The 25,782-nt window shown below is 45.3% G+C and overlaps 2 protein-coding genes and 1 long non-coding RNA gene across 12 annotated transcripts in view; 2 read left to right on the top strand and 1 right to left on the bottom strand.

The window, feature by feature from the left end:
- Window positions 1–14,320, top strand: HSD17B14 (hydroxysteroid 17-beta dehydrogenase 14). Of its 5 annotated transcripts, none has more exons than XM_083411650.1 (9): window positions 1–142; window positions 3,795–3,839; window positions 5,320–5,420; window positions 6,148–6,214; window positions 7,098–7,189; window positions 8,664–8,768; window positions 9,514–9,581; window positions 10,464–10,560; window positions 12,178–14,320. In XM_083411650.1, exons 1-9 carry the CDS (start codon window positions 16–18, stop codon window positions 12,340–12,342), a joined length of 867 nt encoding a protein of 288 aa, XP_083267776.1. In that variant the 5' UTR covers window positions 1–15; the 3' UTR covers window positions 12,343–14,320. The 5 variants fall into 5 exon arrangements, with proteins under 5 accessions (XP_083267776.1, XP_083267780.1, XP_083267779.1 ...); XM_083411654.1 differs by having other exon boundaries at window positions 10,439–10,560; window positions 12,178–12,264; XM_083411651.1 differs by having other exon boundaries at window positions 20–155.
- The window catches only part of LOC310663627, a 12,706-nt gene continuing 1,124 nt past the window's right edge, over window positions 14,201–25,782 (bottom strand). Inside the window, exons 2-4 of one of the 3 annotated variants that reach the window (XR_014504543.1) lie at window positions 20,033–20,106; window positions 18,470–18,606; window positions 17,085–17,470 (exon numbers count right to left, since the gene is read on the bottom strand). This is a non-coding gene — a long non-coding RNA (uncharacterized lncRNA). Of the gene's footprint in view, window positions 18,607–20,032; window positions 20,107–25,782 lie in introns of all 3 variants that reach the window. The other 2 variants (XR_014504544.1, XR_014504542.1) reach the window with 2 other exon arrangements.
- Window positions 15,929–25,782, top strand: part of LOC310663602 (branched-chain-amino-acid aminotransferase, mitochondrial-like) — a 24,079-nt gene continuing 14,225 nt past the window's right edge. For 3 of the 4 annotated variants that reach the window (XR_014504537.1, XR_014504538.1, XM_083411644.1), the window contains exon 1: window positions 15,929–17,086. Coding sequence is in view for 1 of the 4 variants with exons in the window: in XM_083411644.1 (XP_083267770.1) it covers window positions 17,048–17,086 (39 nt within the window). In the remaining 3 variants the exon portion in view is untranslated. Of the gene's footprint in view, window positions 17,087–20,121; window positions 20,173–25,782 lie in introns of those variants that run through there. The other variant, XM_083411645.1, reaches the window with a different exon arrangement.

Raw genomic sequence — 25,782 nt, forward strand, 5'->3', positions numbered from 1 at the left:
ACTGCATTTCCCAGCATGCCCGGAGACACAGAGCATGCGCAATGGGCGAAACCACATGTTGCAGCGTCTGCGTCCAAAGTTCAGCTGGATGTTCGTGATTTGGAGGAGCAGCGACAACATCTGGAATGGCAACTGGGCTGCGGTACCCGGGCAAGGTCGTCATAGTAACGGGGGGCACCCGGGGTATTGGCGAAGGCATCGTGAGAGAATTTGGTGAGGGTGGAGGGAACCGGGGGTGGGGATGGGGGTTGGGGGCAAAGGAGGTTCTACAAATAAGTGCCGGGGCTCAAATATGCCAGGAAGACTGACCTGGAAACCTTGTTCCCCAATCTGTATGTGTTGAGATCGGAGAGGGACTGGATAAAGTTGCTTCTGATAGGAATGTGCTCTGCACGAGCTCAGAGGCAATGTTGGCGTTATTGCAAAACCGAAAGTTTTTGGACATAGTTTTTTTTAAAAAATTATTATTAAAGATTTTATTGTTTTACAGAAGTAAGTGTAATGTCTCTCGTATTTTTTCCATGTAACATTTTTACAAATCCGTTTCATTTGTTGAGACACTAGGGGGAGAAAAAAGAAAAGAAACAAAGGGGGGTGGAGGGAGTTAAGATGGGTGGGGGTGGGGTCGGGTGGCGATGTTTCTATTATGCTTAATGTATGTAGGGTTTGGTGTCAGCGTTGCTTGTGCTGTTTACTTTTGTTTCCTTGGTGGTGAGAGAGGTTGGGGTTGTCCTAGGGTGTGGTTGTTTGTTTGTGATTGGCTGTGGTGATCTTTGTTTTCGTGTGTGAGTGGGGTGGGTGGGTGTTTTGGGTTAGCCATATTGATTTGTATGTTGTTGGTGGATTATTGTCATTGTCTTGTTGGGAGCCATACCGGGGTAAAGGCGTCTTCTTCTGTTTGTCCCCGTGTTGAGGCAGGGCAAAGAACATTTCCTAGCATCAGTTCCCAGCATCTCCAAGGCTGGGAGGGAGACCCCTGCCTAAATCCCTGCAGAGCTGTTGCCAGTCAGCGTGGACAATGCTGCGCTAGATGGACCTATGTGTTTGTAAAGACCATGGATTTATTGCTGTCGTGGTCATCCATAAGGCTTCTAGCACACAGCAGCTTATGCCACAATACATTTGATGAGACTTTAAGATGCCTCAGTCAGAAGGACTCTGGACTGACCCTTCTCTGTAGTAGTAGTAGTAGTAGTAGTAGTAGTAATAATAATAATAATAATTAATAAATAAATAAATAAATAAAATAATTTATTATTTGTACCCCGCCCATCTGGCTGGGCCTCCCCAGCCACTCTGGGCGGCTTCCATAGAAACAAAAAATACAGTAAAATATCACAGATTAAAAACTTCCCTGAACAGGAAATGTTTTGTTGTTGTTAATGTTTTGTTGTTGTTAAACATTTTGTTAATGTTTTGCTGTTGTTGTTTTTTGCTGCATGGGTCAGTGCTGAGCCCTTGAACTGAAAAGAGGAACTGGTGCCCGGACATGAGCTCTTTTTTTTTCAGAAATGGGGAGGTGGAGGAAAGGAGAATGTGCTGTTGAAGCAATTTCAGTCTCCCTACCAGGAAATGGGACGTGGGTGGCGCTGTGGGTTAAACCACAGAGCCTACGACTTGCTGATCAGAAGGTCGGCAGTTCGAATCTCCGTAACGGGGTGATCTCCTGTTGCTTAGTCCCTGCTCCTGCCAACCTAGCAGTTCGAAAGCACCTCAAAGTGCAAGTAGATAAATAGGTACCACTCCTGCGGGAAGGTAAACGGCATTTCTGTGCGCTGCTCTGGTTTGCCAGAAGCGGCTTAGTCATGCTGGCCACATGACCCGGAATCTGTACGCCGGCTCCCTCGGCTAATAAAGCGAAATGAGCGCCGCAACTCCAGAGTCGGTCACGACTGGACCTAATGGTTGGGGGTCCCTTTACCTTTACCAAGAAATGCAGGGCATGCTTACTTTCTCTCTGCTGTGAAGCTCTTAAAGTGGGAAAGAGGAATCTGTAGCCCCTCCAGATGTCACAGAACTACAGTTTCCATTATCCCTGGTAATTGCTGGTGGGGGCTGATGGGAGCCTCTCCATCCCTGTGTTAAAGGCACAAAGTTCTGTCTTTTGTTAGCCCCACATGTTGGGCTAACAAAATATGCACATTTCAAAGAACAAGGTGGACATCTTTTTCTGGCAGGATTTCTGTACATATGTGGCTTTACTTGGTGATTTTCCAGCTGTAAGTCTCCACTGTTAATGGCCAGAGCCTAGGGGGTTGGATGGTAAGGCCTTAATCTGAAGTCTAAGACAGGTTGAGCAGCCGCAAAAGGAGCATCTGGATCTAATTGCCTAGGAAGCATAAGAAAAGCTGGTTTTCCTGACATGAAAACATGAATCTTGTGGTACCTGAAAGACTAGAAGATTCATCATGGCATCAACATGGACTACAGTCTCTTTCAACAGATGCCTGAAATTATATCTCTGGTTGGTAGGCTTTTTGCTGGAGGGGAAGTAAGTGTGGAATGCAAACAGGGAACAAAAGGAGTAATTAAATTAAGAGTTTGTGACAGGTAGGCCCTCTTTGACATCCCTTTTTGGGGGATAGGCATATGTTGAATATCTGCTTGTCACTAAAGGCAGGGAATCTCTGACAGGATGCAGAAAGACAGGAATCTGAGTTCCGAATAGGTTCATATGTTTCGCTGCCAGTCATCAGTTGTGCAGTACTTGAAGGCGTTTGTGATGCATGCGGAAGGTCCAATTTCTGTCTTCCCAGCTCAGGCTTGGAAAGACCCCTGTCTGTCAGCTGGTGTAGGTCAGTGGTTCTCAAAGGGTGTGGCTGGGGAGAATGGCAAGTGTGGCAGGAAGATGCAAGGATAAATAAACATTTAAGCATTTCAGTATAGTGTAATACAGTCGTACCTTGGCTTTCAAACAGAATGCATTCCGGAAGTCCGTTCGACTTCAGAAATGTTTGGAAACTAAGGCGCAGCTTCCGATTGGCTGCAGGAGCATCCTGCAGCCAATCAGAAGCTGCGGAAGCCACACTGGACGTTTGGCTTCGAGGCAAAGTTTGCAAACTGGAACACCTACTTACGGGGTTTGTGGCATTCGAATTCCAAGTTGTTTGTGAACTAAGCTGTTGGAAAACCAAGGTACGATGTATAGCACAGTATAGTATCAAAATACTATTATTATTCAAGAGCATTGGCTACACTTCTACAGTTCTCCACAACATATTGTTGTGACAGGGATTTTCAACTCTGACAAATTTGAAAGATCAGAAAAGAGAAATATTTATTTGTGTTGATGAGGAGATGACAGTAATTATTTGTCTCAAATTAGACCTGATATAATTGAGGAAGATTACCCGGCAAAAGCAAGCTCATGCCTCTCATTAGGCTTGTATTATACATACTTAAGGTACATATAAAAGAGGCTTGCTTATAATTATATTTTGGGGTGAGTCATGTTTTTATGCAGCTGCGTTGTTTAATACTTTCTGGATGCCCCATGTCCTAAAGTATTTTATTCTATGTTATAAAGCATGCACTGCTAGGAGTTGTTTCTTTTTGTTTTCCAATTCCGATTTCTTATCAATTAAAAAATTGGTGTGGCATGAACAAATTTTTATTTTTTAAGTCTGGCCCAGAGAAATAAAGTTTGAGAATCTCTGCTGTAGACAAATGACCAAGGGTCTGACTCTGGGATGATTTCTATGCTCCTGATCAAGTGAGTTGCATGCATGTCTGAGAATTGGGCCTCTGGGATATTTTATCTTGCATTCATTTCTTCCCCTAACTTTCCTTCCCAGTTCGCCATGGAGCCAAAGTAGTCTTCTGTGCCCCAGGATCTGAAGGTGAGGCTTGGAGATTTTTCATTACCCCCACTCATTGTTAAAGGGCCCCCTCGGTCTCTCACTCCCAATACAGGTGGTACCTTGGGTTAAGAAGTTAATTAATTCTGGAGGTCCGTTCTTAACCTGAAACCATTCTTAACCTGAGGTACCACTTCAGCTAATGGGGCCTCCCACTGCCGCCACACAATTTCTGTTCTCATCCTGAGGTAAATTTCTTAACCCAAGGTACTGTTTTTGGGTTAGCGGAGTCTGTAACCTGAAACATATGTAACCCGAGGTACCACTGTACGTATATCCAAATCGGTTTGGCTAATGCAAAGGAGATATGCAAGGTTAAGACAGCAGAGGGCAGCAAAATGTCCCAAGAAAGTTGAGAAAGAAAAGCATGGCTGGAAAAAACAGTTTCAGTTTGGTGGCAGAGGTAGATATTCTACAGATGCAGACTTAAAAAAGATGCAGTGATGAAGCTGCACCTTTGAATTTCTGTCAAGTAGGTGTCAAATTGTATAAAGAGCCCTGCCAGGAAAAGGGGGCAACCTAATCCCCGGCCTGTGTACTTGCTGCAAAAGCAAACATAACCTACACACTGCACTTCAAGTGACAATATACAGCCCCGCTCTCTTTCTTTCCTCCTGGAGATTTTCTTCATTTTGGAAAAAGGTGTGTGTTTGGTCCTGAGAACTAGCAACTTGTGTGGTGGCCTTTTTGTGGCGAGGATTTAAACCTGGGTCATGTCACTCGGGCAGCCTTTCTTCGCTCTTGTTCCAGCCTGGGCCAGTTGCAACACCAGCCACTGAGAGTTGCTGGGAGACCCCCAGTCCCATCACAGAGCTACAGTTTTCAGAGCGGTTTGACAGTCAGTCCCTCTTCTCAGGGAGCTCTGGGAATTGTAGCTCTGGGAGGGGAATGGGGGGGGCATCTCCTAGCAACTCTTGGCACCCATAACAAATAATGTTTCTCAGGATGCTTTGGGAGAAGCCGTAGTAGTTTGGTTTTTTTTGGGGGGGGGGTTTCAAAATTTTTTATTAATTCCCCCCCAAAAAAAACTTTAAACGAACAGACATATAAACAAACATAAATCTCCACTGTATTAAATCAAACTTAGTTACATTGTTAAGTGACTTCCTCGTGTCCCCTTGGTTGAATATCAATGTATATCATTTTAACGGTTTTCCAAATCCAATATTCTTTAAAAATTAACTTGATCGCTTAACATCTTTCTTTCTTTCCAATTCAACATTAAACATATTGATTCAGCACATTACGTATTTAAATCCTAAGCCTATCTGGTATTTGCAAGTTATTCCAATTAGTTTAGCTTAACATGAAGCCGTGGCAGTTTGAAGTGGCTTCATAGGACTTTGTGAGTCCACTCGCTGGGGACAACGTTGTTCTGTGTGTGTCCTTCCTTTCTTTTCTGCTCCTCAGAAGGCCAAGGTAACTCTGCTAGTTGTGACTGAGCTTTTATATTTTCCTTCAGGGGAAAGGGGGAAAGTTATTGAAAAGGAGCTGAATGATTCTGCAGGGCCTGGGGAAGGTCACTTTGAGGTCTGCGATGTCCTTCGTGAAACAGACATTAAGGTAAGCTGCAACTGTGGAGGAAGAAGAGTATTAAATTGGGGGAGTTTCTGAGGCACCTCCAAGACCAGCTTTTCCTTTGCTGAACAGGTTGCAAAAGCCCTACCCCAAATTCCAGCTCTCTGTTATTTAAATTTTCTGCCTTTGGGGGCATTCCTCTTGCTGTCTGTGTCTGACCTTTTCCCACAGATTCAGAATAATTTCCCTGTTATTTGCTAAGTGCTTTCCTCACCAAAGTGACCCAAAGCGCTGTAACATTAAAGCCAATGTTGATACATGTCTTAAATAAATACTACACTAATGCATGCTACACTGTGTTTAAAAGTGCACCCTTATAGTAACAAATGTGATAAAAATGAAAGGCAGAAGTCACCCGAACGTGACTGCTGAATAGAGCAAACACATTTCCAATAGTTAGAGAAGCAATTGCCAAATAAAGTAATTTAATATAAAGCACCTTCTGTTTCAGCCTGCTGAAAACTTGTCTATTCCACCAGACTTGTGCAGGCAACTAAGAACACATCTTTCCATAACCATTAGTTGATGATCTCTGATTTTAAACATCTATGTGTTTTCGTTATCTATAGATATTACTCTACACAGCTATGATATTTTTAGGCAATAGTGGCATAGCTCCTCACTCTCGTTCAAGTAGCTGAATGTTCTAAAATTGTAGAGATTTTTTTTGTTCTCTTTCCCGCGGCAATTATATTCATGCCCCTCCTTGCAGACTTTGGTTTCTGTGACCATAGAACTTTACGGACAGCTTGACTGCCTGGTGAACAATGCTGGAAGCCGTGAGTTGTTTCCAAAATTTTGGGAAGAATCGGGATGGTTGTCTCCTGGGAGGTGGGGCCTTCTTTGATTAATCAACGACAACCAAACGGCCATGAGGACTAGGAACCTCGGAGGAAAGACAGCTTTGTGGTTGTCTGTTTACAAAAGCGAAGAGAAAACCAATCACAGTGAATGTCTGTGTTTCTTTGACAGTTTAGGACAGGGGAGGAGAACTTGTGGGCTGTTTTCATGAAAGTTGGTAGAAGCCTGTTGAGATGGAGGGGGCAGGGAGACATGGGGGGGGGGCAAAGCTCTCTGCAAACAATGCATTCAGACCCCTGGCAACAGGATAGCAGAAAGAGCGTGTAGAGGAGTTGCAGGGGAAAAGGGGGGGGGGTGGCCCAGCTTTTCACCTCCTCTGGCCTCCAACAGATTACCACTGAGTGAATGCATGGCCCTTCCCTGGTGTAGGGCATTCTAAGCACTTCATATGAGTTATTCCATCAGCTCCAATGCTTACTATTATCCCCATTTTGCAGACGGAGGACTGAGGTTGAGAGAGAGAGGGAGGGAGTTGCTTGTTTGAGGCTGCTCTTGGAAAGGAATGAGGAGGGTTGAGCCTATGGGAACTTTTTGACTCCTAGCTGCTCTGTTACATGAGCTGCCTTTCTTTTCTGGGCTCACGCTCTGACCCATGAATATCCTTGCAGGTGTTGTACCTTTTAAGTCAAGGAGCAAAAGCCCTTATTGGAAAGGAAGTAAAACGAATTAGGATACTTTTCATTGGGGGGAGGGAGGGACACCCTACTCTCATTTTCATATCTGATGTTGGATCTGTAATATTTACATCCCTTCTAAGATGGTTTAGGAACGACAATGAATGTTGAGTCTTCTTGCAAACAGATCCTCCTGACCAAACCATAGACGACGTGTCTGCGCAGGAGTTCCGCAGCCTCATGGACCTCAATGTGGTGAGCTGCTTCTTAGCTGCTAAGGTGAGCGATTCCAATTTTGTACTTGGCATACTGCCTTTATACCAAGCCAGGCCACTGGTCCATCTGGCTGAGAATTATTTGTACTGAATGTTCTGAAATTGCAGAGATTTTTTTTTTGGGGGGGTCTCTTTCCCCCTTGCACGAAATCTTGTCTTTTTATATCCCTGCTTCTCTAGCAGTGGCTGAGCTCCTTAGGACTGGTAGGGGTAGAAGGCAGGGACACATGGACACTTCTCCACCATACATTTAAAGCCCTGTGATGCCACTTTAGACAGTCATGGCTTCCCCCAAAGAATTATGGGAACTGTAAATTGGTACAGGTGCTGAGAGTCGTTAGGAGACTCATATTCCCCTCCTACAGTTCCCAGAGCTCCCTGGAAAGAGGGGTTGATTGTTAAACGACTCTCAAAAAAACCCAGCTTTAATCCCTGGCCTCTCCTGTTAAAGTAATAATTATAATATAATAATAATTTATTATTTATACCCTGCCCATCTGGTTGGGTTTCCCCAGCCACTCTGGGCGGCTCCCAACAGAGGACTAAAAACAGAATCAAACATTAAAAACTTCCCTAAGCAGGACTGCCTTCATATGTCTTCTAAAAGTAAGATACAGTGGTGCCCCGCAAGACGAATGCCTCGCAAGATGGAAAACCCGCAAGACGAAAGGGTTTTCCGTCTGCAGAGGCGCTTCGCATGACGAATTTCCCTATGGGCTTGCTTCGCAAGACGAAAAATGACGAAAAATTTTGAATTTTTTCCCCGCTCCAAAACCCCTTTTCCTGAATCGCTAAGCTGCTAAAAGCATTTTAGCAGCAAAACCGCTAATCCCCCACCCCTTAAAAAGCCGTTTTTAGCCCTTAAAATGTCAATAGCGCTAATAGCGCTACTCCGTCAATGGGCTTGCTTCGTAAGACGAAAAAACCGCAAGACGAAAAGACCCGCGGAACGGATTCTTTTCGTCTTGCGAGGCACCACTGTAGTTGCTTATTTCCTTGACATCTGATGGGAGGGTGTTCCACAGGGCAGGCGCCACTACCGAGAAGGCTCTCTGTCTGGTAATATTGGGTAGGCCTCCTAGGAAAGTCCTTCAGTCGTAGGAGACCAAGCGTGTCCTCCAGACATCAATGGACTACAACTCCCATCATCCCTGCCTGTTAGCCTTGCTTGCTGGGGCTGAGTCCACAAAACCTGGAGGTCACATTGGTTACTCCTGGAGTCAAGACCTTTAATCTTCAACTGGTGGGTCATGGACTCTACAACGTGGGGATCTAAGATGATCTAAAGTGGGTTGCAACAGCACCAAACAAACACACCATGAGAACAATTCGGAAGTGGGTTCCTAAATGCATGTTTGGGTTAAGGGTGGGTCCCAGCTGAGCCACTTCTGGAGTAGACAATACTGTGCTAGATGGATCAATGGTCTGGCTCCATTCAAGGCAGCCTCATCTGTCGGGATCTTTCCTCTCGCGAGCAGGCCGCCCTGCCTCACCTCCGCAAAACGAAAGGGAACATCATCAACATCGCCAGCCTTGTTGGTCTCATTGGACAGAAGAATGCGGTGCCATATGTTGCAACCAAGGTAATCCAGAGCAACATCTAGAACTTGGATTCAGGCGCCCATCCTTCCCACCCTCCCCTTCTGGTTGTAAAGCTTTTGTTTACAAGCATCTGCTTCTGTGCTCTTAATCACAAGGGATAATCCCAAACGATAGTGCCTGTCTTTATGCCATTGAAAATCCACTTTCTGATTTCCACATATCTAGCTGCTGTTTAACGACATAGGAGTGAGACAGCTTTCCTCACTCCGGTCAGTTGGCAATTTTTTCTAAACCAGTGTGTGTGTGTGTGTGCGCGCGTGTGTGTGTGCTTGCTTACTTTGGCCAAAACAAATTGACTAGTTTTATTACACCAGGCTTAAACCTCCATGTAACACAAATGACCAGTGCAGTTTTTTTGTTTTGTTTTTTTAAAACAGAATTCCATAATTTAACTAAGGACTCTTCTGTCTTTCAACCTATTCAATTTCGGATTAGCCTCTTGTGGGTGATGTAAATCAGTGGGATTACTTATTTGCAACATCATTAAAATAAAAAAAGGCACCAAAGATGGGAGCAAAGCGGTAAAAAAACATTGGCCTGTTATTTGGATTGCTGACTTTTAATTGTCAACTCCTTCTTTCAGAGGAACGCAAGGGACGTTGTCAATTTACATGCCAAGAAAAGCTTCAGATTGTTTTCTGTACAGCAAGATGCTATCAGAGGCCGTGTCATTTCCTCCTCCCCTCTGGTCCGTTGGTAACCCTATTAATGCCTCTGACTTTGCAGGGCGCTGTTACTGCAATGACAAAAGCTATGGCCATCGACGAGAGCAAATATGGTGTCCGAGTCAACAGGTACTGTAGTGGCAGCTGGCAGTGAAGCTCTGTTGTGCACGAGGCTTTCCAGGGTGATCAGCTTTCCTCCTTCCATGTGTGCAGGGTGTTTGTTTGGACACCTTTTCAAACAAAAGTATGGGAAGTGTAGAGGATTTTGCACAAAGTTCTGAAAGGATCCCTCCGGACTTGGTGAATGGGCAAATGGCAAATGCGGTTCAGTGTTAGCAAGTGCGATGTGATGCACACATTGGGGCAAAATAGATCTTAAATTCACATCTGAACTGGCAGGTGGCTTGACCAGGAAATAGTGGATAACGGTGGATGGCTCAGTGAGGATGTCAACCCAATGTGTACAGGGATGCTAGACATGATTGAAATCTAGACATGATTTAACTCAGGCAGGTGTTACCCTGGCCATATCTGCAGTCTCCAGGAATGGATGTAGCTGAAGCACAACTTATTTATTGGCAGGACATTAGCAACCAAGCATAAGATTTCACTGTGAATTATAATTATAAATTACCTTATATACCACCTTTGTCTTCCAAGGAGCTCAAGGTGGTGTACGTGGTTCCCCCCTCCCCATTTTATTCTCACAACAACCCTGTGAGGTAGGTTAGGTTGGGAACTGGTGTCTGGCCCAAGGTCACCCAGCGAGCTTCATGGCTGCCTGGGGATTTGAACCCTGGTCTTCCAGGTCCTAATCTGATACTCTAACCACTGGCTCTCTGTGAATCAAATTTAAAGTCGATATGGGAGTCTCTACTACTGGAAATAACAAAGAGGGGACATCTTTCCTCACTAATTTTGAAATGGATCTGCTCTATTTTCCTTGCTTTCTACCTCTTCACCCCCCTCTTTTTTTTTAAAAAAAGAAACCCCCAACTATTTGAATTCCAGCATCTCACCTGGCAATATCTGGACTCCTATGTGGGAGAAGCTTGCAAGCCAGACAGTTGACCCAGAAGCAACGATCCAGGAAGGCATAGATGCTCAGGCAAGTGCATTGTGGGGAAACAGGCCTGGTGCAGCTAGAGAGAAAAGGTTCCATCCTACGGGGGGGGGGGGGGCTGTGTAGCTGTTGTAAACAAAAAATGCCGTTTTTGTTATGTACTGAAGTTCTCACCCTGGGCCAGCAGGGGGATACTGTAGATAGTTCAGGTCCACATATGCAAATAAGGGATCGAAAGTGACGTTCAGTGATTGGATAGTTACAGAAAGTTGTTACAGTTACGTTGTACTGGAGCTCTATATAAGCAGGCTGGCTGTACCCTTCAGTTCAGTTCTGTTCTGACCTGTGAATAAACAAGAGCTGTTTGGAGAATCGCTGTGTCGTCTGATATGTTCACCCACAACTTAACACTTTTCCCTTATGGGGTATCCAAGAGCCCATATAGAGTCCTTACATAGGTTCCCTATTGGTAGGAGAGAATAACAGAGGACAACCAGAGAATATTGAGAAGCAAAGCAGTTAGTAAGCCTGATCTTTATTGATCTGTTGCAACAGGGTGCTCCCCTCACCCGCAGGAGAGGAAGAGGAACCCAGAAAAATGGCGTGCAAGGCCTTATAAAGACTTTTGAAATTGCCACCCTGTAGATCAAGACCACCCCCAGAAACATCATACATACATCACAGAAGGGGTGTAACCTATGACCACCCCTCAGATACATTACACCTGCATCACAGAAAAGGCAATCTAAACAGAAATTTGAATGTTGTTTTTCTCCTGTTGTTGTTTAGCTCCTGTCTGGCAGGTTATTTGATTGGATTGCTGGGGTAGCCTGGCCAGTCTTTTGTAATGATAAATACTTAGTTCCTGGGCTAGGTCACAGGCTCACACCCTATTCAAACACAGACATACCCTTAAGACAGGATTTGTGAAGGAAAAGACAATGGGGAGGCTTTTCCATTTTCCTTTGACCTTGCAGAGAAAACATTTGGTTAGTTTGGGAATCAAAATGGTTCCAGGTCGGTCTTCCTGTGCTGATCTATGTATGTGCTTGGTTGGTACACTTATGAACATTTAACATATATCTAAGACCTCAAAATTCCTATCACATAGCCAACACTGGGGGGGTGGGGAATACAGCCAGACCTCTGCACCAAGGAAGCCCTGATCCTGCAACCTCCCTATAGTGTGCAAATTAATGACATTTGCATATATGAGCTATTTCTGCCTAGATCAGGTGTCAGGAACCTGTGGCCCTCCAGGTGTTGCTAAACTACCATTCCCATCATCCCTAGCCATTGGCCATGCTTGCTGGGGCTGATGGGAGTTGTAGTTCAGCAACATGCAGCCGGCTAAAAACCTCCCACCCCTGTCGTAGCTGCCAATTTTTCTGTTTAGTTATGGGAAAAGCCAAGGTGTCATGCAAACATTGGACGTCTCACTAATCAACTTCTCAGCCTGACCTTTTAACTTTTGAGATCTCACAGATTTATGGACTAGAAACTTGTTTTGGTGTTTTTTTAACTGAGTCTCAGGGGCTAGGAAGTTGTGTCTTCTTTTAACTGAACGCGAAGAGTATGAAGTAAAAGCACCAGGTAAGAGGAATGGGCTGTGCACACTCATAAGGTGTAAAATACTGATTTCCCTCTCAACTGTATTTGCAGCTTTTGGGACGAATGGGGACCCCAGCGGAATGTGCTGCAGCTGCTCTGTACCTCGCTTCTGAGGCCACGTTCTGCACTGGCATCAACCTGGTGCTTAGTGGCGGAGCTGAACTTGGATACGCACAGAAGAACCACAGAGAGCTGAATCCCAGCTTGGAAGACTAGCTGGAGCCAGAAAGGAAAGCACAAATGTCTTCAGTGGTTAGTTGATAAGGTGGGCTTATAAGAACAGCTGCAGCTCCAGTGTTGCTTTTACTCAAGCCATCCTTTCGAAAAGACAGAATGTCCGCAGGATAGTGACTATGTTTTTATCTGTCTTAGCCAAAACAGTAAGAGCCCTGTGGCACTTTTAAAGACATAACAAATCCAGATATGCCCCAGGGATGAAGGGAATGCTTCTCCCCCCCCCCCCCACACAGCAGGTTTCCACGCCTGTCTCTGACAATTGTTTAGCAAGCAGAAAGGCAACAGCTCAAGCTTTTCCAGTGGTACCTCGAGTTACATACGCTTCAGGTTACATACGCTTCAGGTTACAGACTCCGCTAACCCAGAAATAGAACCTCGGGTTAAGAACTTTACCTCAGAATGAGAACAGAAATTGTGCTCCAGCGGCCCGGCGGCAGCAGGAGGCCCCATTAGCTAAAGTGGTCTTCAGGTTAAGGACAGTTTCAGGTTAAGAACGGACCTCTGGAACAAATTAAGTACTTAACCTGAGGTACCACTGTACTTTTATGTTCCCATGTAGGGCAGGAGGAAGGGGCCTCTGGCCCACAACCCAATTATGGCCTGCAAAGCTGTTTCCCCCAAACTAAACCCACCTGCCCCAAACCTGACCCCATTTGCGATGTCAATTGTGGGGCAGGCAGAGGCATCGCTGGATTGGCTGTGAGATTCAGATTCACACAGCCAGTCCTTGTAGAAAGCAGGTTTGAAGTCACTGCCCATCTTGAGCCTGAAGATAAGCAGTGCTTCGAAGCCCTGAGCAATCATCACGTGATGTAATTGTGACATCAGGCGGTTGACAGGTGCCCACCTACCTACCTATCAAATTTGGTCCTTTGAAGGCTAGGGGAGAAAAGGATCTGGCCCACTGGACCAGTGAATAACCCTGTTTGCCATGGAGCTAAAGGCATAGGAGCGTAGTCAGAAGAACGGTGGCAACCCGGTCCTTAATATTGCTTTACATGTTCCAGGCCTTAATACTGAAAACAGGTTCTACAGCTTAGCCCCAAGGAGTTCCTAGATTAACACCATACGCCTGTTTGTCATGCAAATATGCTCAAGGTCAGCTGGACCTTGAAGCTGAACATGTGGCGGTGAAGATTTTGTTATATTTAACATTTGCCTTTTGATCAGTGACCATGGGAATTCTTATCCTGAATCTGCTTGTTAAATAAATACGTTGGAAAAGACTGACTTAAAAATGTGACGCCTCATTGGGCTTTAATGCTGTTTTGGCCAACAAAGATTGTCATCTAAAAAAAAGCACCACTCCGCCTGATTTCTCCAAGAAATTGACGAGCTTATGGGGCTTGTCCCCTGCAGCTTTTATCCTCACAACTATCCTGTGAAATCAGCCAATCCTTGTGTCCACAGTGCTTTAAAATGATTCGAGTCGGAGAACCCACCTGAAGGAGTTGGGCCTCCTGGTCAGAGACTAGATTCTGCGGCCTCGTTCCCACTTTTGCACCTTACCCAGGCTTCTGTTCTGTTCCTCCAACTCTGTTCAAATGGCATGTGGGTAGATTGATTGTATCTGTTTGCAAAGAGAACTTGCAGCATGTCCAGCTGATCAGGGGTGAGGTGGGCTGGGAGTAGAATGCCCTGACTTGCACCTGTTCCATTAAGAACAGCTTGATTTGCAGAAATCAGCCACTGAATGTGCTCATGGCCATGAGAGAAAAAAAAACAAACCCCGCCTATTAATTGTAGGAGTACCCTCTTTTTTAACACACATATACAGCCAGATCTCCATGATGGGCAGTATATATGCTATCTAAACAGGGCCATTGTGTTCTCAGAAGTGGTTGTGTTTAACCCTTTGAAAAGCATCTCTGGCATATCTTTGCTCCAACTGAGGCTGGCTGTGAATGCTGCCTTGGAAAAGGATGTCTGTATAAACAGAATAAAGAGTTCACAAGGAGACCTGGGCACAGTTCCTGTTTTAACAGCTGTTCCCACCCCAGAGGCAGCTGTGTCTCCGCTCTGTTGGGGGGGGGGTAGCTACGTGAACAGCCAGCATCTTCTGCGGTAATGAGCAGTCCATGCAGCAAAATCAATTACTCCAGAGCTCCCTTAATTGCTTCTTTCAAGCCAATTAACTAATGTCCTGGAGAAACAGAGCATTAGCTCTTCATTGACTAGGTACATGCTAGAATTACTGGTTGCCACTCCATGCCCCCCCCCCATGCCCCCAAGAACATCCAGTGCTGCACGAGAAGCAACTTCACATGTTGAGTTTCTGGCTGCCAACATGAACAATAGTACTGCCCTGAAAATATAGCAACCCTATTCATAAAACCTCAGTCCCTCTGTCTCCTATGGGTGGGTTGGTTGTGGTCACTCCCTCTGACAATGTCGTCGTTATATGTGTGTGTCAAATTTATAAATTTTCTACTGCTCAATGCTTAGATGGCTTCTAAACCAAAAGATTTAGAACTAATTATATAACGTCTGGATTTAAAGCAGTATCATACCACTTTAAACAGTCATGGCTTCCCCCAAAGAATCCTGGGAAGAGTAGTTTGTTATGGGAGCTGAGGGTTGTTAGGACACCCCAATTCCCCTTCCAGAACACACATTCCCAGAGTGCTTTAAAGTCACCCCTCGTTCCATGGAACTGAGAATGGTAGCTCTGTGAGAGGAAGAGGGGGCTCCTAACAACTCCTAGCACCAAACAACAAACTTCAGCCCCCAAAATTATTTTGGGGAAGGCTATGACTGTTTTAAATGGTATGATATTGCTTTAAATGTGCAGTACAGATGGGGCCTTAAAATACAGTATAATTAAAAAGGGACCATAAAACAACCCTATTAAAATATAAACCTCCGTGATTAAAATGTGAAATTAAAACAGCTAAACAATACAGGAGACAGGTCAGGCAATCAAAGGAATTCTTAAGTAAAAAAGTGCATATTGAAAAGCTGGCAGAATGCCAATACAGATGTTGCAATAGTTGGTGGGTAAGTGAATGGTTTTTTTCTAGGTTTTCCCATCTGGATGATTACTCCTCTTTGTTTCCAAAACTCATGAGTCCAGGATGCACTCTTTCTGCTTTAGGCAATTAATAAACACTTTCTACATCATTCAGATTTTTTAAAAAATGTGTTTATTTCTCCCCTCCCATTTTTACAATAAATGAACAAAAATAAATAAAATACATGGTTATCACTTGAAAAAAAATTCATTGTCTTCAGGTGCTTAAGACCTCCTCTTGTTCATCCTCCTAAGAGCCCTGTGAGGTAGTTAATTTTTACTATTTTAACCAGTAAGGATGGGAGATCTTGCTGTCATTTGCTCAAGGACATGGCTAAACAGGGAGAACATCAATAAAATGTAGGATTTAAATGAGTTTTTGTAAGTCCCTAAAGCCTTTGCATACATGATCCTAGTGATCTTTGTAAGCATAGCCAGCATTTATGGTAGGGTAGGATTATAATTATTTCGCCCCCTTTTTCTTACAAAATGGGTGAGAGGAGAGACTGAAGCTCAATAGTGCCTTGCCAATGGCCAGTCAGTGAGTTCACAGCTGTGCTGTGAAGACAAAAACAGGGGCTTTCCATCTCTTAGCACATGATTTTAGCAACCACAACTCTGGACCCAGATTAACACTTTAGACACTGATTCACACAGCAGCTCCTGTGCTGCCTTGTGCATTGTAACTCTTGGATACCTAGACATATTTTTATTGGAGGTGCCTTTCCACTGGTTAGTCCAGTAAGAAGTCCTGCTTTTCAGTTTTCTCCTGTTGTGGCTTTCCAGTCCAAACCGATTTTTAACTGAACACTTGATGTGTTATGCCCTCCCATTTACTGTTCCCTGTTCTAAGTTTATGGGAGGGCTATAACGTTTAAAATAAATAACACCCAAGCCAGATGACGTGGGTGTTTGTGCACATTCTTGAATCCCTCCCCGCTGTTGGCCATGCCCCTGTGCTGCTGTTTACTTGCTCTGTGCATAGTCAGATGCAAAGCTGACACATGTGCTCCTTGAAGGGTGTATGTGAAACTGCCAGCTTTGCCATTGGATGGGTGAGTGGGCGTGTGTAGGGAAAGCGAGTGTGATTGGCTACAACATCCCCCCTACTTTGTAGAGGGTATTTGTGCCAAGAAAAACGAAGATGTGTTTGTGTGTCTAGAATACATGTACACATTTCCAGAAATCCTTTCCTAACAGACACCCTTCATTCTTGCATCATCAGTGCTTCTGATCTTGCCTTTATCAGCTACCCTAAATGTAGCCGTTTCTGTAAATGTAAATGTTTCTGTTTCGCTCAACTTGCTTGTTTTTAAATCATACATAAGAATATGCTGAATACGTCGCAGTACTGAATATAATCTCGATATGATTCCTTATTGGGGCTGTAGAGCATTCGCATTTTAACTCGCCTTTAAATGAAGTCGACCGGGGGAAGGGAAGCAAAGCCCTTTGTACATACTTAGCGGCGCACTCATCCTTCAAAATTTGACATTGAAAACAAAGGCGTCCTGAGCTGCGCCCTCTTTTCAGCTCGAGCTTTTTTGTCATGGAGAGCCGCATGGAAAGTAGGCAAATAGAGGTGGAGCTGGAGGCGGGCGAGGGGCGGAACCTTTCTGCCCCGGCTCCAGCAGGCCCCGCCCGGCCTCATTAGACAGAAGCACCACCAACAGCATGGCAGCGACGGCGGGACTCCCGCGCTCTTTGGGGCGGGTAAGTTGGGGAAGGGGAGGGGGGCCAAGAGGGAAGGAGACCCGGCGGCCTTTCCCCGCAGCCATCCCCAAATAAAAGGGGAGGGGGCTGCACTTCCGGTATGGGGGTCACGGTGGTGGGCTCAGTCCTGTCCTTAAATAGCTCCGGGCGGGAACGTAGCCCCCACGTTAAAAACAACCAAAAAACACCCTCGTCTGCTTTTAGCCAATCTCTTCTCTAAATTCCCTGCCCAGTTCCTAAACAGATACTCAATTATTACCCATTTCCTTCCAGTTGGGTATTAGCTTGCTTCTTCCCCAGTCCTTCTTTCCAAGGAGGCAACCCCAAACCCCAATATTCGCCTGGACACTCACCACCTGGCTCTTCCAATAACTGTTTTTCAGCCTGGAAAAGATTGGGATCAGTGGTAACACGTTACCTATTTCCCCCTCCCTCAAGCCCCATATCTCTTCTTCAACAGAGGAAATTTACTGAACTGGGTAGCCCGGCTCCAGCTGGCTCCCTCCTTCAGTCAGATAAATTCCCAATTTGATATTTCCCAAAGGCACATCATTGCCAAGTTGTTACAAAACACACTTCTCCCCGCCTCTTGAGATCTTTTAGTCCTAAAAAGATGGCTAAATCTTTTTGTCCTAAAAATAACACTCTCCTCTGCTATATTTCCTTTAATTCCTCATGAGAAATTCCTTAGGGCACCCAGAGCAGTACTTTTCCACACCTAAGGTACTGTTCTCATACTCTTTCTTTTTTTTAACAATTTTTGACACAAGGGATGCTTTGTACAATAGGAAGAATTTTGATTTTTAAGTCTATGTTGATGGCTGCCCCCCCCCCCCGTCTTGCTTGAAATGGCATTGATTTGACCCATGCAGCTTATCCCGCTCAAAATTCCTCCAGGCTTAGGGTTGATTTTTTCCAAGAACAACTTTATCCTGTTTCAGTGATTGGTGTGCATGTTCCTCAGCAGCTGTAACTTCCCTGTGATTTTTAAGAACGGTAATATGCTTAAAGGGAATAAGGAGCAATTTAAGTGTTCACTACACAGATAAAACCCTATGAACTTTAAAAACAACCGCTAACATTCAGTTTATGCATTTCTGATGTGAATGTGTTTCTGATGCTAGCTTAATAGACACTAAAACACGTGGGTTTGGTAGTGGGGTTATGAAAGTTCATGTTGGTTAGGAGGAAATTGTGGATTCTCTATCGTTCCTTGTAAACTGTGCCTGGAAATATCAACACCTGGAGCAACCGCATTTTGTCATTATTCTTGTCCTGACCTGTTATACAAATCTAGGGGCTGCCCCTCCCTTTGCAGCCACAGTCCCATGGCAGCATACCTCCTGCTTTCTTTATTTAAGTTGGCATGATATTCTCACTTACCTGGAACACTGTGTTCTCTCTTCCGCTTCTTTTTTCTACCGCTCCACCCCTGACTTTCTGACATGCATCTTGCGAGAGAGCTGCAACTTCCTGATAAATAGAGCTGATTGTGTTCACAGGCCTGGATTGGGTTTCTACTGGAGGAGAGAGAGAGAGAGCAATTTCAAAGTGTTATATTGCTTGTCGGCAATGGAAAGAGGAACAGTTGCCAAGGCACTGAAAATTCTGCAAAGGCCAAGAATTATGGTTGCCACTACTGCTGAGTTTCTCTGTTCAGTCCCCTGCTGTCATGCCAAGAGCAGGGAAGTGCCTTTCTGGTTATTTTGAGATCCAACTCAGTTGTTTCTCACTCATTAACAGAGGTGTCTGTATCCTGCACCCAGGAAAACTAAATTCAATGCAAAGGAAACCCAGGAGATTGGCGTTGCTGGCTGCAGGTTGCAGCAGCCCTGGACAAGATGTTCCCTGCTGACACCCTCCTCCTGTCAGCGGGTGAGGGGGGCTTCTTGGCTTTCATGACTCTGCTCCGAGCAGAGATGAGTGGATGTATCTATCCTCCCCTTTATGAACGATGCTAATTCAGGGGTACTGTGGGGAATGTAAAGCGTGGTTAGATACAGCTGCCTGTCACAGTCGAAAGTGGTGAGTCATTCATATATAGGGGTGGGGATTGGGCAGGCATCAGCAGTGGGCCATGCCAGGGCACTAGGGTTCTAGCAACTGCCCATGGATGCCAGTTGCCAGGGGAGTCTTTAGCATATGTGCCAATGGGGTGCAAAGACCCGCCCAGTGCCCCCAAGTCTAACAAGCGCCGCTGTTTTGAATGACAAGCGCCGCCGCTTGCACAGCGCATCTTTGGTAAATGAGCGCACAAAGTCGAAAGTCCTTTAGTGAAACAGTGAGTATACATTTCGGTAATACCTAGGTATATACCGTACTTTTCCGTGTGTAAGGCTAGGTTTTTCTCTTTAAAAATTATGCTAAAAAGTGTGAGTCATCTTGTACATGGTGCCACCTCCCCCCATTTTCTTAAAATCGAGTCCCCCCAAATATGCATGGGGGCGTCTTATACATGGAAAAATATGGGCATGTATTTTGTTTTTCTAGCTTGATCAAAATTATTATTTCATAACAGGTAAATAGTTAAGAACTTAGGCAGCTTCAGAGCCGGGCACCTGGTGCCCCCCAGAATTCGGCGCCTGGGTGCCCCGCACCCCGGGTAAACATGGCTCTGCCAGGTGTTAATGCTAGCTTTGAAGACCTGGATGTTATAGTAGTACCATTGGCTGATTGCAGTAGATTAGCAAGGGCTCCTAACTTCCAGCTGTAGAGTAAGAACAACAAGGCTTTCCCCCTTTAAACTGGAGCTTTAGAACCCCTGATCTGTAATAACTGAGATTTGTACTCGTCTATGTAGATAATTACAATGTATGGCTCATGGATTGCAAGGAGGTAGGTGGTTTCGCCTCCCTCAGCCACCATTTTGCACTTGGTTGGCGCACCTCAGGGTCCAAGTAAAAAGAACAGCAAAGTAGATTGCGCCAGCCTAATGTCTGTCCATACCTGCTTTAGATCATAGGCCTGATGCGTGGGCAACCACTGCCACCGTTTTCTTGTTTTGTTTTGCTTATGCTTCCCTAAGAGAAGAAGAAAAAGAGGAGAGATGAGAGAAGCCTTAAGGAAAATTACAGAGAGAGACAAAGGTGTGCATATATAACAGGTCCTGTACTGTCCTGGTTTAAAGGAAGCAACTGCATATTAAATCACATCTTATTTAGTTTATATATCCTCAGTTCCATATGTTTGCTTTTTTGGTATTCTTTATTTTGATCCCAGTAGCTGAGTTCTGCAGAACGTTTAGTTAGGAATGAGTGGGGAATGATTAGTTGGTGAGAAAACATTTCCGCTTAGATGTGTTCTGGCTACCAGAAAGTAAAGTGGCTGTGATTCGGTGGGAGGTTAACTACAATGGGGAATAAGGCTATCATAGCTACTAGCCATCATGCCTATGTTCTGCTTCCACTGCCTCTGAATACTAGCTGCTGAGAATCACAAGTGGGCAGGGAGTGCTGTTGCTCTCAGGTCTTGCTTGTGGCCTTCCCATGGGCATCTAGCTGGCCACTTTGAGAACAAGATGTTGGTGCAGATGGGCCTTTCATAGCAGGGTTTTTCTTAAGTGCATGTGATATTTCTATTTCCACAGGTCCAGTCACTGTCTGTTTAAGGTCTTCCCCACTTTGTTCTTACAAAAGTCCTGCGAGGTTTTAGATCAGGATGAGATATAATCACTAGTCCAAAGCTACCTAATGACTTACATGGCCAAATTGGGTGTTTGAACACAGGCCTCCCCAGTCTTTGTCCAACACTCTTAATTGCTACACTGCACTGATGATTCTCATAATAGATTTCATATCCACATCTGATGTGAATCTTCGTGATGGAAAAGCTTGGAAGCGGTAGTATCAGATTACCACCTGCTGCCGCCTTGTGTGTGTTTAAGGTGGCCGTTTTTAAATTAGATTGTTCAGTGATTTGTGACAGGGCCTGCAGAAAAAGCCACCTGGCGCTGCACCCAAAAGTTATTTTTTTGCATTTCGAAAAATTATAATCCACTTGATCAAAAGTCTCCAAGTAGCATACAGATAAATAGTAGATAAAATGTAAATCAAAATCCACCATTAAAAAAAGCAACAACCCAAATATATCATAATTATGAAACAAAGACAAAAGTTTAAAAACAAATATAAGTAACCAAGTTGTATGTCTGGGTAGGCTTGCTTTTCAGCATGTATATCAAACAATGTAGTGAGGGCATCTGTCCAATGTCAGTGGGCCAGGGAAGGTCTGAGACAAAGATGCTGGTTCAGGGATGTTGGTGTAGTGTTCAGATAGCCAATGTGGTTCCCTCCAGATGTTGCACTACAATTCCCCTGATTCCTCTAAACCAGTATTGCCCACAGAGTTTATGGGAGTTGGAGTCCAGCAGCAGCTGGAGGGCACCACCCCATTACTACCCCTGATGCATTGTCTCCCTTTCTCCTCTGGAATAACTCATGCCACTGAGGGCATCGAACCACCACACTTGGCCTTTGGGCACATTTACGTAGGTCTGTAAATCTGGGTGAGGACACATTAGGAGATTTGCCCTTTTTAGGCAGAGGTGCTCCGGATGGAGACAGCGGGTGGATGAAAGGTAAAAACTGAGGGCCAAGTGGTATGGGGAATCGGGACTGGCAGAGCAGAGACCCACCACAGAAAGAGCCTCCGCTTGAAATACAGTGGTACCTTGGGTTAAGAACTTAATTCATTCTAGAGGTCCGTTCTTAACCTGAAACCTTTCTTAACCTGAGGTACCACTTTAGCTAATGGGGCCTTGTTTCGCCGCTGATGTGCAATTTCTGTTCTCATCCTGAAGCAAAGTTCTTAACCCGAGGTACTATTTCTGGGTTAGCGGAGTCTGTAACCTGAGGTACCACTGTACTGCAATGGCTTTGAGCAACCTGCCCTTCTTGTTCAGTTTTGTGGCTATTGCTTCTGCGGACCGATGCTGGCTTCTCTATTTCACGGGAGAGCATTAAAACGCTCCCTCTTGTGGTTGTTATTAATCTCTCACAATCCCTCATTTGCCTCCTAATCCCCTTAATTAGAGGTTGACTTAATGCTCGGAGGCTAGAATTTCATGTCTGCTGTCAAGCTAGTTTGCTCTCTGCCACGTGGCTCTTGAGGCCTTCAGCGGTGCGTCCTGGGGTATCCGATTTCTCCCAGCGGCCCATCTCTTTCCCCTCAGCTGATTTTGTACATTTAGCTGGCATATCAACTGAATCCCCTGTTTTGCCTTAATTTGTTCAGGGCCTGCCTCATCTGTCATGTAAAGCGAAGGGAAGCAAGGAAAGGGGTGTTAAGAAGCTGAAGGCAAAGCAGATACTCTGGTTAGGGAACTAGTGCAGAGCATTATAAACGGTCTGGGAGACCATTTTACAGATGGCAAACTGAGGCCAAGAGCTAGTGATGTGTCTCTGTGACTCAGGTAGAGTTTCAGCTCAAGTTTCCCAGGCCCACAAGCTACCCACACAGGATTGTAATGCTTGTGGAAGTTGAATGCTGGAAGAATTGGGGCACACAAAGGAAAGAAGTCCTTCACACAGGGCATAGTTAAACAATGGAATGTGCTTCCATGAGAGGTAGCAGTGACCGCCCACTTGGATGGCTTAAAAAGAGCATTAGGCAGGTTCAACAAGACCAATAGTGAGTCCAGCGGCCAAGAAGGCGGTTTCTGCATGTGCTGTGGAGGGACGTGAGGGCTTGCCAACCTGGGAAGGTAGCCCATTTAGGAGAAGGAAAGCTCTCGTCCTAAACATCTGCTGCCTTGTGGGGATATCCGTGGGAGAAGAAAAGGCTAAGGAGTAAACCCTACACAAATCCAGACTAGAGTCCCTAAGACGGTTGGACAGTACCTTGTAGGCCTCCTTCTGGCAACTCCTGCAGCCAAGCTGGTGCCAAATGTATTGCTGTGCTTCCCTTTGGACTGTCTCTTGAGACAGACAGATGCCAGCAACAACAACTAAGGCCATCAGTGGCCACTAGCCAGGATGGGTATGTTCTGAATAAGTGGAGAGCATGTGCTGTTGCCCTCAGGTCCTGTTTGCAGGCTTCCCAGAGGCACTGTGGGAACAGGATCCTGGATGGGCCACTGGCCTGATCCAGGAGGACTCCTCTTGTGGAACTATATGTCACCACCTGCCACCTCTCACTGCCCCCTTTACATGCTGCTATTCTGTTGGCTCAGCCCCCATTTCTTAGAGTGATAAGGCGGAATCTTTCACGCTCAGTCGTGTCCTATTGTTCCTCCAAGGAAAGGGGAATTCTCTGGGCCTGCATTGGCTTTGATCCCAGGCACCCATTTAGAAGAAAGAAACTGGTTCAGTCACCCCCAGGGTTGTATTCCAGCCTTAGCAGGTTTTTTGCTTGAGGGCAGGCTCTTATCTGGATTGGAATGCGAGGGCTTAAGAATTCTGTCTTCCATTCAAATTTGCTCAACTTTCTAGTCCTTGTAGTTTTGGAGAAAAATGCATTTTCCTTAGCTCTATGTATTTTCCCGTATGAAAAAGCAAGGCAAAACAAAACAATTTAGCCCAAGCTGAGGATTTCAAAATTTAAAAACTGGTTTTGGGAAAACAGAATGATGTAGGCAAAGTAAGGAGATGCATGCAGATATATTTCATTTGCATAAATGAGGCTAATTACTGATTTTTGCATGTGCAAAATTTGAATACTTTTGGGATAGTGTACACACAGCCCAAGAAGTATACCGGCTAAAGGCTGAAACATTTTATGGACCATTCTAAATAGCCATTTACCTGATCACCAGTGAACTGGACTCCCTTCCAGAAAAGGGAAGTGTCTGTAAACACAGAGCTGGTCATTTCAGGTCATCAATGTAAATGGTATATATGTGCTGTAAAGATTTTCCAAGGTTCTTTGCCTCTTGCTGCCCCCTGCTGTTGGAATTGTTTTCTGCATCCATTTAAACAATCTTTTCCCAGATTGCAAAATCTGCTAACTACACATTGTCTGGAAGCCTGTTGATGCTTCACACCCAGAGCACCCTGCACTCACAGTCGCTGCCTTTTCTTTTTCTGAGCCTGTGCACCTTTAAAATAGGTATCTTGCAGGCAGAAATTCAGTAGGCATTTCCCTCGCAGCATTGCATTTTTGTGCCTGAAGATCTGTTGAATTTCTTCCAGGCACACAACTGAAAAATGTACAGCAGCTCTATCATGGGGAGTGGGAGGCAGATATTCAGTCCACAAGACTCCCTGTCATCACCCATAACAGTAAAATGTCTTCCCAGCAGAAGGAAAACCGGAAATAAATAGTTTGTATTACTTTGAGCCTCCTCCCACCCTATGTGGAGTCCTTGCCTATCCTAAGTATGAAATCCTAGAGCCCAGGTCCACTTAAAACCCATTCTTCTTCCACTAAATATTGGGGTCCTAGCTTCCAGGCCATTCTGCAGTTACCGGTTTTAAACCCCAACCCTATCTTTGGGCCCCTGGTGAAATGAGTTGGGGAAATGACCATTGCTCAGTGGTAGAGCACATTGTGAAAGGGCCCAGGTTCAGTTCCTGGCATTGCCAATTCAACTGGGGCCTATGGGGGTGAGGAGAAGGCAGGGGGAAATACTTCTGTGTCCGACACCCCAGGGAGCCACCACCAGTAGGACTACGCAGCTCTGGAGTGGATGGAGAAAGAATCTGACCAGCTTCTCACATTGCTCCAAGAACCCTTCTTTAGAACCACTCTATGGCACCCGTGGTCCAACCTGCCCCCTCAAGGTGTTTTGGATTGTAACTCCAATCATGCTGCCCAGGGATGATGGGAGTTGTGGTTCAAAACATCTTGATGGAGGCAGCTTACACCAAGGCTGGCTCACAAGTAATAGGCTCTGCCCTATTACTTTGCGTTTGGCCTGACCCCTGAGCTGCCATTATGTTGTCTGGCTCTGGTTGGCGAAACTGTATATTCCAGCAGGGAGAACAGAAGCAAGCCTGTTCACAAGCCTGGAGTCTCCTGCTCACTGGCCTGGTTGCCTCGGCCTCCCTGTCCCCAAAACAAAGCCGTTCTCCTTAATGCCGGCTTCTATACCCCAGCTTTTGATGCTAGATTTTGTCAATGCATAGGCTTCTAGGCTCTCTGCTGGCAGTGCTTGCCTGTGAAATTTCTATCCAGCTGGAGCCAGAGCCATGTAAGAGTTAGAGTGTAAGACCTTGGCCAGGGAGATCCAGAGTTCAGATTCCCCCTCGGCCATGAAGCTTGTTAAATAACCTTTGACCGGCTGTTCGTTCTCTCTCTCTCTCTCTCTCTCTCTCTCTCTCTCTCTCTCTCTCCCTGCCTAGCCTCATGTGGCTAATGGGGAGGGGGCCATAACCTACTCCACAGCTGCTATACTAAGCTAATGGAAGGAAGGCCAAGCTACAAATGCATTTTAATATTCATCCAGGTTCTTCTAAAGTACGGTGGTACCTCGGGTTACATACACTTCAGGTTACAGACTCCGCTAACCCAGAAATAGTACTTCGGGTTAAGAACTTTACCTCACGATGAGAACAGAAATTGCACGGTGGCAGCAGGGGGAGGCCCCATTAGCTGAAGTGGTACCTCAGGTTAAGAACAGTTTCAGGTGAAGCACGGACCTCCAGAACGAATTAAGTACTTAACCCGAGGTACCACTGTACTTTCCCCCCAGAAGCTCACATCTCTCTTAAGCGTGGTGTCTTTCCTTTCCCTGAGTTGAGGAGGAAAGCAGAGTCTCT

The sequence above is a fragment of the Podarcis tiliguerta genome, assembly GCF_965153285.1.
Source record: "Podarcis tiliguerta genome assembly, chromosome: 13".
NCBI classification, from domain to species: Eukaryota; Metazoa; Chordata; class Lepidosauria; order Squamata; family Lacertidae; genus Podarcis; species Podarcis tiliguerta.